The sequence below is a fragment of the Emydura macquarii genome, unplaced genomic scaffold (assembly GCF_026122565.2).
Source record: "Emydura macquarii macquarii isolate MOO-44397 ecotype Brisbane River unplaced genomic scaffold, CSIRO-AGI_Emac_v2 contig_2734, whole genome shotgun sequence".
In the NCBI taxonomy this organism is placed as follows: Eukaryota; Metazoa; Chordata; order Testudines; family Chelidae; genus Emydura; species Emydura macquarii.
Window position 1 is genome coordinate 2,356,418 of NW_027132871.1, and position 17,990 is coordinate 2,374,407.

General features: G+C 42.0%; 1 protein-coding gene across 4 annotated transcripts in view; it reads left to right on the forward strand.

The window, feature by feature from the left end:
- Positions 1-17,990, forward strand: part of VEGFD (vascular endothelial growth factor D) — a 39,303-nt gene that overhangs the window by 20,210 nt on the left and 1,103 nt on the right. For 2 of the 4 annotated variants that reach the window (XM_067566154.1, XM_067566157.1), the window contains exons 2-6: positions 2,731-2,941; positions 6,188-6,378; positions 8,112-8,260; positions 8,758-8,855; positions 16,525-16,752. In XM_067566154.1, coding sequence (XP_067422255.1) covers positions 2,731-2,941; positions 6,188-6,378; positions 8,112-8,260; positions 8,758-8,855; positions 16,525-16,752 — 877 coding nt within the window. The remainder of the gene's footprint in view (positions 1-2,730; positions 2,942-6,187; positions 6,379-8,111; positions 8,261-8,757; positions 8,856-16,524; positions 16,753-17,990) is intronic. The other 2 variants (XM_067566155.1, XM_067566158.1) reach the window with 1 other exon arrangement.

Below are 17,990 nucleotides of genomic sequence, written 5' to 3' on the forward strand. Positions count from 1 at the left end.
ACCCTGTCATTTGAGGGCTGGTGGCCATCAAGGTCCTGAGCACTCTGTCTGTAATCTGGCAAAGTGATATGGCAAAGTACTTAAGCACTAGCTTAAAGTATGAGCATATGAGCAGTCCCAATGAAGTCAAAACATGTCCTTAAATCCCTTGAAACTAAACACGTGCTAAAATGCTTTTCTGAATAGGGATGGACTTAAGCATGTGCTGAAAGATATGCACATGCTTAAGTGCTTTGCAGAATCAGGGCCATAGTCTGGAAGGACAGTTGTGCATGATGTGAGGCCTTTGAGGATGAAGGGGGACCTCTGTTAGTAAGTGAAGTGGAAATGGTTATGGAATATAAAATGATAGAGGGCAAAGGCTTCACATCACCCTGTCTCCCTATCATTCCCTCTCCATACCACTGCTCAGGTACAAACCTTGTGCAGGCTAAGCAGTGCTCCTAAGGGAGCAACGGTTTACCTCAGCAGCCTTTGTTTTAGCAGTAAAATACTTCAGAACACTATAGATTAGGATGGGGATTACTGGGGAGAAGAAAATGGTGATAAAATCTCTCCCACCACTAAAAAATCTAATGTATGAAAAAACCTGGAACTATAATGTGCAGGTACACAGCTGGCTGAGGGGTACACACGGAGGAGCGTGGAACAGTGAAGAGAGATATAGAGGTATAAACAAAGTGTTATGACTTTCTAGCGTGGACAAGGACGTAGATTCACATGTGTGTTCATCCTTTTCTCTTTATTGTGTTCTTTGATCTTAGTGTTGTAAGACTTTCTTTTCTGAATAGTAATTTTTAGGAGAGTCCTTAGTAAACAGTTTAGAAAATAAATCCAAAGAACAAACAAACACCTTCTCCTCAAACCACTGACCTTCATGAAAAGTACAGAGCTATCTCTTCTAATTTGCATAATATCATAGTCTCTGTTTACAAGTTCTCTTTAATTTCAGGCTGGTTTAAAAATCCCAGACACCATTGTCGGGGCTGAAATGGCTAATAAATGACAACATGGTGGTTTTTGAGAGTGTTTACTATGCTATTCAGTTCTAGTGCACTTGACCTACTTATTCCTGAACTGCTTCGTTATTGGCCCTACACACTTAGCATCTGTGGGATCTAGTAGACAATTTGCAAATGGAAAAATAGGAAAAATTCTTAGAATTAATTATTCATTACAAATTATTTTCTAAGCTTTTCTTTCATCTTTCCTAGATCAGCAGAACTAGAATGGCATTGCAATTCAGTGTTCATGATATTATTCACATTTATATTACACTTTAGGCCTAGATTTCCAGATGGGTTGAAAAGCACTTTCCAGGCTTCACTAAATATAAACTATATCAGAAATCACTTCACTCACCAGTGAAAAGCAGCATACTCTAAGGTGAAAATGACCATTGACTGGAGCACAGAGTAATACTACCTATAGGCTTAGGATAGGAGTGAATAACTTATTTCAAGTGAGCTAAGTGGGGAATTTTAGGTAGGCGAAAAGTAATTACCCAAAACCAAAGTTGGCCAGAACATCTAAGCTAACATCTGTACTCTTGAAAATAAAAAAATAAAAATGCCAAAGATGGTTTAATAATTAACAGCATATCGACTGAGTCCATTGGTTTTACATCTTCTCCAGAAGATTGCTCCTTCCACAGCATAGCATCCCCCGACTGTATATTAAGTACTGGTTTCGTACTGATACAGATCTTGGAAAACTACCTGCTCAATCACCAACTTCATATTTTTGCAGCAACCTGGGGTTTCCTTAAAGTTCTTCTACTTATAAAAATTGAAGTTTTGCTTATGATAATTGATGAGATAAGATACTGGGGAAAGCAGCCCTTCATCTTGTGGCAAAAAAAGTATTACCATGAGCATCTTCCCAGCACAATACACACACACACACACACACACACACACACAGAAACACTGTACACATCTAGTAAGGAATGCCCACAATTAATATACTAAAGTCATAGCAGTAAATTCATTTGTGAACAATATTCTCAGTGACTACAATAGTTTTGCTTGAGTAAGGCCTTCAGATATTGGCCAATAATGAATACTGGAAAAACAGGTAAGATTGTAGGGAACAGGCAGACTCTCCACCTTGCTCTCAGCACTGTGCACACACTGGATTAATGTCCAAAATTCATCCCCCTTTTGTGGTTAGCCTTTAACAAACCATGAACCTCAGTCCAAGTTTTGTCCTGAGTTTGGCTTATTCCTAGGATGTCTTCCTGCAGACTGAGTAGCTCTCCCTGTCTATGTCCCTACCCCTAATTTCCCAGTTCTTTAGAGACATGTGAACCCTTTAAGGAGGCAACCCTTTACATTGGTTAGAGCTAATGGTTCATCTGTTCTGGTGAGTCAGCAGAAATAACTTTATGTAGGGCACTAGTCTTTACATCACACTGAATCAGCAGAAAACCCCTGCATTTCTATGTAGCGTCCTAGATCATGACACCCTCACAAACAGGTGTAATTTATTAATAGTGACATCAGGCAACAAGCTGGATTGGGCCTTATAGGTACTGCTCTGCCTTGTGGTGGAAGAGAGTTACATCATTCCGGCAGGAGCTCCAGGGGCTTTGTGATTTAGGCAAGCCCAATGTCTCCTGGAGCAGCCTCATTGTAAGTAGAGTGCTGTTTTTTAAAAGTGTTCTTACATACTGCATTCTGTACATGCTGCAAGTGTACTGCCCTTCCTGATGTTCCTCTTTCCTTGTAGAGGCCATCTCTGTCAGCCTTGGAACGGTCAGAACAGCTGATAAGGAACGCAGCTAGTCTGGAAGAGCTGCTTCGAATCACTCACTCCGAGGACTGGAAGCTATGGAAATGCAGACTAAAACTCAAAAGCCTCTCCCATTTAGATTCCCGATCTGCATCCCATCGCTCCACCAGATTTGCTGCTGCATTCTATGACATTGATACACTGAAAGGTAGGTGTGCAATTGTGCAGGAGTCAGCTACTTTATCTTCAGGATCACGGAGAGCCTATATAACTAGGAGTTAAATAAACAGGCATTCCTAGCATAGCCCAACCTCAGAAGGAGAATGGTGAACAAGGAAAACAACATAATATGAAGGAACGTGTTAGGCGACAGTCGGCATATATCTCCCTGGTTTATGGTCAGAGCTGCTTTATTTCGCTTTGTACACAATCCAAAGAAAAGATATATGAAATATGGATTTGCCAGTCAACAAAACAAAAAGAGAAGTAAACAAGAAGGAATGGCTTGGAAAGACTGGCTGAGGGGACTGCCAACAGCAAAATGCGAAGTCCTGGAATTTGCCTGTAGGCAAATACAAATTAGCTTTACAAAAAGCACTGGAATTCCTACTTTTATTAGCTGTGTTCTGATATAAGACACCTCATCAGCAGAGAGTTTGCCACTAGAGTGGTGGCAACCTCTCTGCTGATGAAGTGTCTTATATCAGAACACAGCTCATAAAAGTGTGGGTGGGAGCTACCTAGCAAGGAGGTACTGCCTTGATCTTCTTTAACAGTCTAAGAAAATCTCTCTGGAGAGAGAAATTAGGTGCTGAAACAACAGACTTAATACCTGAATGAGATGTAGGGAGTCATAATCTATATCTAAAATACAACTCACTCCAGATGAGAGAATAAAGATCTAGTCTAAATTAATGGAGCTAAAACAAAGAGATGGTGATTGTTCTTTGATGAAGTGAATAGATGTTATATGGCAGACCCTTATTATACAAGCTGTGAAGTTACAAGGTGTTCCTCTTATCGTACAGTCTTGAACTTGAATTGATGTGACTACAGCCAGAATATTCATTCCCTTTTTGCAAAGCCAGAAAACAGTGATCCTATTCCCATATGACTTCTAGAATATTTACGGTCCCTCTTTCACATCTTTGCTGATACTTCAAAGAAAGAGAGAAAATTCTGAGCATCAGCTTACCCCATCCTGTGTCCTACCTCCATCTGTAGCAATCTGATGCTTCAGAGGAGGGAGACACAAAAAATATAGAATACATTAGGGGGGAAAAAATCCTTTCCTGACTACTATAGGTGACTGAATGAAGTCCTGAAGCATGAGATTTAGGAACATAAGACATTAACCAGAGATCCCCAGGACTACCCAGAGCAGCCCAGCACCACCGAAGTAACCCCATCATACAATCTCACTCAAATTTTTCAAGTCCTATCTTAAAACTAACTAGGTTGTTTGCTTCCACAATTCCTATTGGAAAGCCACTCCAGAACCTTTCTCCTCTGATGGTTAGAAACCTTTTTCTAATTTCCAGCCTGAATTTATTCATAGCAGTTTATATGCATTGGTTCTTGTGTCAGCATTTTACTTTAACTTAAATAGCTCTTCTCCCGTCCTGGTGTTTACCACTCTACTGTAGTTAAGAAACGTGTTGCAGAATTTATTTTAAAGACAGGAAAATAATAAATCCTTGCAGAATTTATTTTAAAGACCGCAAAATCCTAGTACATCATGATCTGAAAAGCCTTGTAGGGATAGTTAAAGGACATGGAATTTATTTATGCACCTTTCAGAAATATGCATAGATGCATTAGCAGTCATGATCATGCCATTTTATTGAACTAATGTCCAGTGCCAGTTGCTAGATTTTGCTATAAAAAAAGTGAAAACCACGTTTTAGGTTTCTCATTTAGTGAAACAGAAACATTGCAGAAAATTTATAACCCTCCATTTGTCCACAAGCAGATGACTCCAGCAAGTGGCACTGATGCAATGTATGGCAATAGGCTTTTATCAACACCAAAAAGTAATATAACTGCTCAACTAAGAAGGTTAGAAAAACAGTCATCTTCTCCAAAAAGTGACAAATGTAAACAGATGACTCAATATCCTTCATATATTCTTTACTTATACCGTTGGGAGAAGCTGTTAGCTTTCTTTTCCCTTGCCTTTTAAACATCTAACTCCAGATGTAGAGCTGCCAAATATCCTCACCAGGATCCAAACAAGAAAATTGTTTAAATTCAAATAATTGAAATTTAAGGTAGAAAGATCCTGTTAGGTCTTCTTCCCCATCTTCTAACGCATAATTATTCCGAGGCCGACTCTATTAATGTTCTATGATGTCCTGTATCATCATTGAATCTGACTAACAGCCTACTAAAATCATACATATACATTTATATTTCTCTTCTCCTCTCCCAGTCAGCAGGGACTGATCTCTGTCTATCTTGTATGGTTTGTTTTAATGTGGTGGTATTGTGTGAAGGCTAGTCAAAGATGTAGGTGCTTATCACCCATTGCTTGTCTCTCTTTACTGATTTCCCATGAATTACCAGGGCAAATTCAAGGTTTTGGTCTTCATCTTCAAAGCGTGGTATGGAACTTGCCTAGGTTCACCCTGTGTATTCATGATGTCCTTGAAACAACTGAGTTCTTTTAGTGTAATGGAACTCCCAACCTTGAGCATGTGGCAGAGATGGAGCATTCTTGGCAACTGGCCCATGAATATGTAACTCACACGTGGAAGAGATCAGAGTGACCACAAACCTCAGTGCTTGCAGAACAAAATGTAACAACCACTTCTCTGACCTAGTCTCCCTACCACACCACCTCAGTTTTTAAAAGTGATTAATAGTGGGAGAATATGTGTGCTTGAAGAGTATTTCTGTTATGCAAGGGACATCTTGAATGATTATGTGCACATAAATTAAACTAGTTTGGAGAGCGCATTGTTTTCAACTTTAATTCGGAGCCTAAAGTCAGATTTTGATCTTGATACATTGGTATCAAATGGAGTAATTCTATCAACTCTAGTGCAGTTACTCCAGGTTTACATTGCTGTAATGAAAATCAGAATCCACTCCCCTAAGTCCCAAATAAATGGCTCCTAGGGCCAAGATGTTCAGAAGTGACTGGTGATTTTGCGTGCCCAGTTTGAGACATCTTGATGGGGCCTGATTTTAAGAAAGTGATAAGAACCTATCTCTGAAAATCAGGTTCCGTTAAAGTATTCAGTATTCAGGTTCCTTTAAAGTATTCAAAAATGGAGGTACTTAAATTCACTGGTCATTTAAAAAATATCTTTGCCTATACCTTTACCTTTGGCTGGGAGTTTTGCCATTAACTTCAATGGGGCCAGGATTCCACCCTAGACCTTGTGTCTTTTTATTTAACGCAGTTATTATTACTTTTCATTATTGTTCATAATGATTGTGCTTTCTATAGTCATAGATGAGGAATGGCAAAAAACTCAGTGTGTGCCAAGGGAGACCTGTGTGGAAGTTGCCAAAGAGCTGGGTACGACCACCAACAAATTCTTTAAGCCTCCCTGCGTGAATGTCTTCAGATGTGGAGGCTGCTGCAATGAGGAGAGCCTGAGCTGTGTGAATACAAGCACAACTTATGTGTCAAAAACGGTAATTGAAACTATTCATCTTCCTTCTTGTCTGCCACTGGCCCTGACACAGTGAGACACAAGGACATTGGGCCTCTACAAGCCTGTTACGGAAATACCTGAGGATACATAATGATAAGAAGAATACATATTTATTTTTACAGAGTGAATAAAGCCTTGTGAATGATGATTTAGTGCCATTTTATACTCACTTTACACAAGTATACATGACTAAATAAGGTGCCCAGCAGTGGAGAATCAGGTCACATGAATAGACTGCAGTCTCATGTAGCATTAATGAGTTTAATACTTCATTATTCTATAGTTATTGAGACCTGGGATTTCCTGATGCTAATGGCTCATGGAAACTCCCAGCACCACTGACCTAATGGATTCTTTTGCAAATTCTGATGCGTAGTGCCTAAGAGATAAGTTATACATTTCGAAAACTGAGATTAGTGACCAAAAAAAAGTGACTAGTGGCTTTAGGCGTCTCTTCTTTTGAGTGCCCGGCTTGACATGCCTTAAAGAGGCTTGATTTTCCCAAGTGTTGTGCAGTTTGAAAATTAGGTGCTCTCAATATGAATGTCTTATGTTTTCAGAGCCCAAAATCACAAATGACTTCTGAAAATGTAGGCTTAAATCAATAGTCAGATACTGCTAAGTAGCCACAGGCTGTAAATAACCTGAATTTAGCATGTAGCACCATTAATTTACAGTTGTTAAAACTTTATTCCTTTATGGAGATACATTAAATTCTAGTTAGGAAAAGTTTTTGGACTGGTACAAAATTCATGGACAACTGTTTAGAAAGAAAGTTGAAATATTCCTGGAACAAGCATTCTAAAAGCAGGGGGCCTGATCCACCTCTGTGTTATTCCAGTTGTTCATGAGTGTAATTCCATTAATTTCAGTGGAGTTGAACTGGAATAAAACTGGAGTAGTGCAATAATGAATCAGACCCAATACCTGTGTAGATGTTTGTTAATCAGCTCCATTTTGCCTCAGGAGGAGAGTGCTCTTATCAGCTGTTGTATGTATACCACTGATGTTTGACCAGCTCAGAGGTCTGGGTTAGGTGAGAAATCATTTATTTATTCATGTGGTTATTTTTGGAGCAGTAGTTCATAAGTTTGTTAAAAAACTAAAGTTTATTCAGTTCAGCAGAGTGTAATATTCCTTTAATTTCCTTCAAAATAGCTATTTTCAAAAGCCTTTGGGTATATTCTTTTCCTAGTTACAACCATGTAAATCCAGAATCATTCCACTAAAGTCAATGGAGTTATTCCAGACTTACACCAACGTTACTGAGAACAAAATTTTGCGCTGAGCTCTTTATTTCTTTGCAGAAAAATTGTAGGCTTCATGGTGAAACATCCACCAGAAGCTGAGACAGAGAAGATAAATGAGTATCTAGTTAAGTGATTGAGATTACATTAGTAATATATGTGAAAACAAGTTCCAGTCATCTCTATGTTTTTCAGCTTCATTCAAGAAACATACTAATGATTGCTCAATAAATGATATTTACAAAATGTTATTTTGTTAGCCCAGGGACGACTGCACTGACCAGTTCCTATCTCAGTGGGCATTGCTTAATTTTCTCTTTTGGTTAACATAGGTCAGACCTATGGCTGGCTACAGGTAGAAAAGAGAGAGGATGAGGGGGGGGGAAATGGAAGTGGCATTTAAAAGATTTTAAGGACTAATGATGGCTGTATAATAGAAACTGAACAACGTATTTCATCCTCCTAGCTCTTTGAGATTTCAGTTCCTTTGACAAGTGTGCCAGAGCCAGTGCCAGTCAAAATTGCCAACCACACAGGTTGTAAGTGCTTGTCAAATGCTCAGCATCACCAATATGCCATCATACGAAGATCTGTCCAGTACCCTGAGGAGGATGGGTAAGGATCTCTGTCTTTACAAAATATTACAGAATATACTGCATTGACTAGGAAGCTCTTTTGTTTTAAGTCATTTGTTTTTCTTCCATCTTTTGCTTTCCCAAACATCCTGGGTATTCTTCAAATATAGAATCAAACCTGCTGTAAACAGGTATAGTCTACAGATATTTGGCAGCCAGATTAAGGCCACAATTCATCAAGTGCCTAACTCTAAGCACTTGGGTAATCCCACTGAAGTTAATGTATCTACTCATATTCTTATAGTTAGGCATGTTCCTAATTAGTGCTTGGTTGACTCAGTGCATCAGTGCAGATTACCACAGGGTTCCTCTCTAGAGTAATATGACACACTATTGCCTTTAATTCACATAATCCAGTTGTCAAGCCTGGCAGTAAATAATTGTTTTGAGCAAGCTAGCTGACTTGTCTTTTAGGTAGTTACATTAAATCTTGTGAAGTTTGTTTACAATATCTGATCGTATTGTTTTTTCTTCTAGTTGCCCCTTTACCAACAAACTTTGTCACAGCGGCTTGATATGGGACAGCAACAAATGTGAATGTGTTGTAGACAAAGAACATCCTGGCAGAAGGGAAGGTAAAAGTAATAACATTGACATTTCTGCAGCTACCAGCTCTGTCAAAAGGGCTTTGATAAGGTTTTCTCCTTTCTCTCATTGAGATTTCACTTTGATTCTAACTCAATAGATTGTATTGACTTATTATATAATTATCTAGTTGTAAACACGTACCCAACTGCTGTTACCTCATCTCATTTTCTTCAGAGCATTATTTCCTTTCATATTAGCAAGGGCAATAAAGAATAGCAATATACTAGACGGAATTAATGTAGATGACAATTACTCCAAATTTTAATTGTACACAGATGACAGAGTCATTTGTTTTGGGGGCTTTCAACCCAGTACCCCACATCTATTCACCTGTATTCAAGAAATGCTCATGTTTTTCTGGGTTTAAAATAAACTGGCAAAGATATTACACTCAAATTCGGGGCCAAGTTCTACCCTCATACATAGTTTACGCATGAAAACCCCACTGAAATCAGTGGGGTTGTAGGGGTAAAAATGTGCAGAGTGTGGACTTCTGTCCTCCAGTGATTTAGAGTTTGATCCTGCAAACCATTTGTCAGATAACTGTTTCTTATAGTCTAGGCAGGGCATAAATTCCACTTGGAGGATATGTGCTTCAGGGACACCCCTCTGAGGTATAATGCTTCCTGTGCTTCCCTCATGTGCTGGGGAAGGAGGGAATGCTTCGCTCTAGTCCTTCACAGGGCTCATTGCTCTCTTTCCCCTTATGCCCAGCTAGTTCCCTGGCTGGCAAGTTGGGACTCAGGGTAGAGTGGTGACTCCCTCCCTCTCTGCTTAGTTCTCTCCCACTGGGTGAGGAGAATTAGGCATGCAGGGAAGACCAGACCACGCTCTATATGATGTCAGTAGGGCTACTTGTGAGAGTAAGGCTTTTTGTTATCAGACGGACAGAAGAGAATAAATTCAGTAGAAATGATATGTCAGAGTGACTTCCAAGAAAGCATCCAACTTGGTAATAAAACCATAAGGTCATTATCAGGTACTTGCCTCATTCCTCTTCTCTTGGGGGCAAGAGTGAAATCCATCAAAGAAATCAACTGAAAACTTTCTTTGGGGAAAATAAACCAACTGCAATAAATCTAAAGAATCTTTCAAGCTGAACATATTCAGAGGTATTAAAATCTCTCTAAATACCATACAATATTTATATGCAGATGGGCAGTAATGGAAATCTAATAAACCTGGACTACAAGGACACAGAAGAAAATTTTGCCTTTCTTCTTTGAGTGCTTGCTCATATCAATTCCATGTTAGGTGTGTGCGCGTCCACGTGCCCGGCTACCAGAGATTTTTGCCTTAGCAGTATCCATAGGGCCAGCTCTCAAGCTCTCTGGAGCCCCATGCTCATGTGCCGGTATATGAGGCGCCACCAGCCTTGCGCCCCTAGTTCCTTCGTTTCGCTCATGACAGTTACTGGAACTCCTCCCTCTTGCGGTTGCAAGTGCTTCATAGTTGCCTTATAGTTGTTTCAATTAGTTCTTTGTATATAGTTAATAGTTAGAAAATTAGATATTAGTGGTCCCGCTAGGGAAGTTCGCCTTGGGACAGGGCATGCCCCATTTCCTGGGTTTCAACCTGTGTTCACTAACTCCGGCACTGGACCAGAAGACCCGGTGACAGGGGCAGCCCCCCTACAAGAGGAGGAAATGCCACCCCTACCCCCAGCACTACCATCATCCTCATCATCCCTGGAAGAGGCAGTCACCGATCCGGCCCTCCCAATCCCGCCGGATGACTTTCAGGCCCACCAGGAACTCCTTAAAAGGGTTGCCTCCAATTTGGGCCTTGAGGTTGAGGAGCTCACAGAGCCCATGCACAGCCTCTTCAATGTGCTGGATGCTGTGCTGCCAGCCAGGATCACGTTACCAGTGCACGAAGGGGTGCTTAAGGTGGTTAAGACTCTAAGGTAGACCCCATCCTTCCTGCCACCAACATCAAAGAGGCTGAAAAGAAATATTACATACTGGCCAAGGAATTTGAGTACTTCTTCTCACATCCCCCGGGTTCTCTGGTGATGGCAGCAGCCGCAAACGAGCAAGAAAAGCATGGCTAGGCAAACTTGACCCCTAAGAATAAGGACTTGAAGAAGCTGGATCTATTCAGAAGAAAGATTGATTCTACAGCCAGTCTTCAGTTCAGAATCTCCAATCAGCAAGTGTTGCTGAGGAAATATATTTATAATATCTGGGACTCTTTGGCAAAGTTCAAGAATTTGTTGCCACAAGAGTCTAGACAGGAGTTCACCTCTATCTTAGAGGAGGGCAAGGCTGTAGCCGGAGCCTCCCTGCAATCAGCGTTAGATGCGACGGATTCAGTGGCAAGGTCGATGGCCTCTGCGGTGTCCATGCACAGATGTTCCTAGCCGCAGTCTTCTGGGTTGTCCCAGGAGGTGCAGCAATCAATACAGGACCTCCCCTTTGAGGGCAACGCCCTTTTTTAGAACAAACGGACACTAGGCTCCGTGGCCTTAAAGACTCTAGAGCCACCTTACACTCACTGGGTCTATACACCCCGCAGGCCTCTAGAAATCAATTCTGTCCTCCACTGCAACAGCCTAGATTTCTAGGCCCTCCATGGTATGGCTCCTACAGGAGGAAAGAAAGAGCCAGAGGCTTTAAATGTCACTGTCCTGCTCTGACCTCCTCCATGACTCAGCCGGGCTCCTCGCACCACCCAAGTGGGCAACATCAGCCATTTTAAGGGTGCGCCCAAGGACGGTGCCCCAGTCTTGCTTCAGGATCCATCCCCCCTTTTATTTCTGAACTGCCTTTTCTCCTTGCATGGGCCCAGATTACATTGGACCATTGGGTCCTCAACACCATATCAACTGGCTACACCCTGCAGTTTTCCTCAATGCCCCTCTGCTACCCTTTTCCCCTGTCCCTCTTTAGGGACCCTTCTCACAAGTAACTTCTCATTCAGGAAGTGGAAACCCTCCTGCAGGTGAGGGGTGTAGAGGAAGTCCTTCAAGACATGAAGGGGAAAAGGTTTTACTCCTGTTACTTTCTTATCCCGAAAGCAAAAGATGGCCTCAGACCTATCCTGGACCTGCAACAAATATCTCAAGAGGTTGATGTTCCACTTGGTCTCCCTAGTCTCCATCATCCCTCCTTGGATACAGGGGACTGGTACACCACCCTTGACTTAAGAGATGCGTATTTCCACATCTCAATTTTCCCTGGCCACAAGAGATTCCTCCAGTTTATGGTGGAGCAACGTCATTATCAATTTATGGCGCTGCCCTTTGGCCTTTCATCTGCCCCAAAGGTCTTCACAAAGTGCATGGCAGTAGTGGCTGCTTACCTGAAACTTCGGGGGGTACAGATCTACCGATACATGGATGACTGGCTCACCATGGGCACGTTGCAAGCTCAGGTCCAACACAGCCTTGATCTGGTAAGGGCCACCTGACAGTGTCTGGGCCTACTAGTAAATGAGCAGAAGTCAACTCTATCCCTGGTCCAGCAGATAGAGTTTATAGGTACGGTTCTCAACTCCACCCTAAACAGGTCCTTCATCCTGGAGCCTCAGTTCTGAGCCATGTCAGATCTCACTATGCACATTCGAGCCTACCCTCTCACGACCGCCCAGACATGCCTCAAACTGCTGGGGCATATGGCAGCCTGTATGTACGTGGTACGGCATGTGAGTCTACGCCTCAGACCTCTACAGTCGTAGCTAGCCTCGGTATACACCCCGATCAGACACAGTTTGGACCATGTGCTTACAATCCTGCTGTATGTCCTGTCATCTCTGAATTGGTGAACGAACCCGCACTCAGTGATGGAGTGCCTGCCCTTCAAGGGATTAATCCCCTCAGGGACACTGGTCGCGGATGCTTCGGAGTTAGGGAGGGGAGTCCACCTCAACAATCTCAGCACACACGGCATCTGGTCACAGGACGATCGCTGCCTCCATATAAACGTCAGAGAGCTCAAGGCAATACGTCTAGCTTGCCAGGTGCTCCTTTCTTATGTGATGGGCAGAGTGGTCCAAATTCTAATGAACAATATTGCCGCAATGTTCCACATCAACAAGCAAGGCGGAGCCTGTTTGTCAGCCCTGTGCCAAGAAGCTATCTGCTTGTGGGACTTCTGTGTGCAGAATGACATTCATATCATGGCTTCACATCTCCCGGGCTTCAGAAACACACTAGCAGACCTTCTCAGCAGGTCTTTTTCATCTTGCCATGAGTGGTCTCTCCACCCAGATGCTGCCAGCATGATCTTCCAGAAGTGGGGGACTCCCCAAGTGGATCTTTCCGCATCTGGGAAGAACAGGAAATGCCACCAGTTCTGCACAATCCACGGTCTCAACAAGGGCTCCCTATCCTATGCCTTCCTTCTCCCATGGACAGCATCACTCACGTACACCTTCCTGCCAACACTGCTGATCCACACAGTTCTGATAAAGATCAAGCGCGACAAGGCACATACGATCCTAATAGTTCCCATGTGGCCGCAACAACACTGGTTTGGCATGTTATTGGAGCTATCAACAGTAACCCCTGCTGGAACTGCCACTATGGACAGACCTCCTTTTCCAGAACCACAGCCACCTTCTACACCTGGGCCTAGCGTTCCTGCACCTAATGGCATGGCAACTGCATGGCTAGATGCAGATGAGCAGGCTTGCTCAACTCAGGTTCAGCAAGTCCTGGTGGGCAGCAGAAAGTCCTCCACCAGAGCAACATAAATGGCCAAATGGAAGAGAGTCTACTGATGGGCTTTGAACTGGAATCTCTCTCCTTACCAAGCTTTGATTCAGTCCATATTAGACTACTTGTTGTATCTTAAACATCAAGGTTTCTCATCATTAAAGGGTCACCTGGCAGCCATTTTTGCTTTCCACTCTCTGATCCATGGTAGATCAGTCTTTTCCTATGACATGATGATCAGGTTCCTAAAAAGCCTGGAGGGACTTTACCCTCAAGTCAAGTCCTATATCTCCTTGGGATCTGAACCTAGTTCTATCAAGACTAGAACCTTTGAACTTTTGGCTACCTGTTTTCTGCTGCTGCACTCCTGGAAGGTCTCCTTCCTGGTGGCAGTGACTTCAGCAAGAAGGGTCTCCAAGATGAAAGTGCTCACTTTGGAACCGACATATACAGTGTTTTATAAAGACAAGGTCCAGCTGCAACCCCTCCCAGCCTTCTTACCAAAGGTGATGTCACAGTTTCACAACAACCAGGACATATTCCTCCCAGTGTTCTTCCCAAAACCACACAGATCTAGTGCGGAACATAGGCTGCACACTCTGGATTTTAGATGAACCTTGGACTTCTACATCAAAAGGACTCTTCCACAGGTCAACGCAGCTCTTTGTGGTAGTGGCGGAAAGGATGAAAGGCCTGCTGGCCTCCTCCCAGAAGATTTTCTCATGGGTAACCTCTTGCATCAAGTTCTTCTATGAACGGCAAAGGTACCTCCTCCAGTGATCGTTACAGCCTCAATGGCAGCCTACCTGGCGCAGGTGATGATCTAAGACATATGCAGAGCTGCTATCTGGTCCTTGGTCCATACCTTTGTGTCCCATTACACAATCACTCAGCAGGCCTGGGACAATGCCAGCTTCAACAGAGCCGTGTTGCAAACAGCACATCAGTGAACTCTCAGCCCATCTCCAGGGATACTGCTTGTGAGTCACCTAACATGGAATCGACATGAGCAAGCATTCGAAGAAGAAAAAATGGTTACTAACTTTTCATAATGTTGTTCTTCGAGATGTGTTGCTCATATCCACTCCATGACCCACCCTCCATCCCCCCCATTGGAGCTGATGGCAAGAAGGAACTGAGAGGTCACAGGGTCAGTGGCACCTCATATACTGGTGCATGAGCATGGGGCTTCAGAGGGTGCCACAGCCACTAAGGCAAAAATCTCCAGTAGCTATGCATGTGGGCGCACATATACCTAACATGGAATGGACATGAGCAACACATCTTGAAGAACAACAGTTACAAAAGGTTAGTAACCGTTTTTTTCTATATGACCTTGCATTCAACAAATCAAAGAACACAAACCAGTAATAAAAGCAACTTGGCAAGTATTTGCATTCCTAGGCCAATAACCTAAAATAAAACTGTATAGCTACATAAACTCCTTCTGTCTAGTACACTCTCTTAGAATTAATAGACAAAAAAAAAACCAATTTTATTGGTCCCTATGGGACACAGGTTTGTCATCCTGGATCAGATCATTGGTCCATCAAGTATGGTATCCTGTTTTTTTCAGTGCTAAGTACTTGATACATTACTTGAAAACCAAAGTGGTGTGTGGGGAGCACCAGGCAAACTCATATTGCATCTAACATCTAGCCGTTTGAGATATGGACTTACAGAAAGATAAATAGAGTGACAACTAAAAATAACAACTGTATTATGCCTTTTACTGATGTAAGCCAAAATTTTGCAATAATTAACAATCATTTGCTGAAATACTACAGTTTGATACTAGCTTAGACAAATTAATTTTAAATAAGACTCTGAGGCTAAAGCAAAGAGACCTGAACAATATATAACAAACAGGGCCACCACATGGGTGGGGGGAAGGGGGAAGGGTACACTTTACCAGGGCCCAGAGGCCCTGGGGGACCCGGCCCAGGATGCAACCCCCATTACCACCATTATGGAAGGGGGCCTGTGTTAAAAGTTTGTACTGGACCTGAAAAAATTATGCTTGGGCCCTGATACCAATTAATATATGCCAAGGCTCATCACCCAAGGAGATGGGTGAGGATCACTTCACCAGAACACATGCTGACTTCTTATATCTTTAAATTATATTTGCTTTTTATTTTGTTTGGCTAATCTTTTCTAATATTAAGTTAACAATAATGGAGGCTTTCCTCAAGTAATGAGTATATCCTTTCTGGCCATTGAGATCAGAGCTCAGATTCCAGAGGTCACAGTCACATATTAAATTTCACATTCCATAGGTTAAATCCAAGACCTATTTATAAAATTGCAGGAAATTACCATTCCAGTGATATATTGTATGTTGTGACCTTTAACCAGGGTGTGCTGACAACACTTCAATAAGGGCTCTCATAAAAATGTTCACCTTTTGCCATGATAAACCTCTTGGTATGCCAGGATGTGCATGTTTACAGAGAAGGGGTGAGGTATTGAGGAGTACAGTCATTGATTTTCTTCTTTTACCATTGAAACAAAATGTTTTCTCATTGCCCTAACCATATTAACCAAGAAGGGAAGGTTTGCGGCTTAGCAAACAGACTTAGATTAAACTGTGCCTTGCTAGAATTCTTTCTACTTTGTTTCTGAAAAAAATATACTGATTACATATAGAGAGAAACACAATGTTATGTATCTGTTGTTTGTACTTTGTATGAGATACATGGGTTTTTTTTTAATACCTGCCATGTGGTGCAATCTGGTGCATTCCAAAAACAAAAAACTCTTCACAAGTATTTTTTGTAGGAATCCCAGGGGATTTTTTTGTAGGAATCCCTGTTTCTTGCAGGGGTGATTTAACAGTATCCAAAGGGGATAATTTGGTGGTCGTCTCATCCAGCCTATTAACTCGTAATAGAAAGTCTAAAGATCAGATTCCCCCTTCAAATGCACGTGCATAAGTCTTGGTGATTTTAGTGGAAGTTCCACACATATATACAAGAACAGAATCTGACCATACGTAGCTTATTGCCAAAACATTTGTCTGTTGTTTCAGGACTCCCTCCTCTTGCTGAACTGGCTAAGTGTGGATCACATATGGAATTTGATGAAGATAATTGTGAGTGTATCTGTAGATGGAAATGTCCCACAGATTTTTTTCAAAATAAAGAGAACTGCAGCTGCTATTTGTGCAGGGAAAGCCAGGAGAGCTGCTCTCAGAAGCACAAGATATTTCATGCAGAAACCTGCAGGTAAGTGTTTCTTCCCTTCCAATTTCACATCCCTTAACATAGCTGAACAACATGAAAATCATGTTCTTTTCAATTAAGCAATACATATGAACTTTAAAAATTTAATTTGCTGTTGTAGTTTTTGTGTGGTACTTACATTTTAATGTGTTTGCCAGTCTTCTTTATTCTCCCAATCCATTGATATAGTGTCATTTGCTGATTAAACCAGAGCACAGGGGAGTCAAGACCCTGGGTTGTATTCTCAGCTCTTCCAGATACTTACTGTGTGACCTAGGGCAAGTCACTTAACCTATCAGTAAAATGGAGATAATACCTTGAAAAGGTGTGAGGTTTGTTTAATTAAAGCACTTTGACATCCTTGGACAAAAGGTGCTACTTCAGTGAAAAGAGGAGTTTCTAATATTTATTGTATAATTTCTAAGGACCCTTTCATGCACAGAGACATATTTGTTTCTATTATCTGGTGAACAATCTCTTAACCGTTGTAACTGGAGACAGTGGATGGCACAGAGGATTTGTGGTGGGATATAGAGCCTTTCATTTCTATGAGGTTCATATTCAGTCCATGTAATTTGTGACTGACAGTCATTACCATGTGACTGCTGTTTAGTGACCTTTGGGAAATAAGTTAATAGTCTCAGTATAATTCATAGTGAACAGGTGTCCACGTGACAAAAAAAAATAAAATCATCACATAATACCTACCATTGAGTGAGCATATTTATTCACCACTTCAGCAGAGTTCTCGAGCATCTAATGGGGGTGGGAAATTAACTATCCTTTCACACACAGAGATAGACCTTCTAGGTCAGGGTTGAGGCACATTGAGGCTGTGTGGAGAAGCCTGCACCGTCTGTGTTGTATCCGTCCTGTCCAGTAGATAAGAAGAGCACTTCATCTGCTAAGATATCACTTCAGCACTGTTCAGGAGCACTGCACTCACATGATTTAAAAGATATTGAACTAGAGCGGCCCCTTCACTGCTCTGAAGGGGGCTCAGAAGGAGGCGGGGGAACTGCTAGCTCCACAGTATTGCTCCCTTTCCTTGAATTCTCTTTCGGAGCTCTGTGGAGTGAGGACTCGCAGGATTTGGAGGTCAAGAGGGCATGAAGCAAGGAAACAGCTACCCTCTTCAGCATTGTCATCTGCTGGCCCCTGGGATTTTCACTTAGGAATTGGATTAGAAATTACAGCTTGCTTTTTAAAGCAACATTAACTTGGGGGCTCTTTAGGGCTGC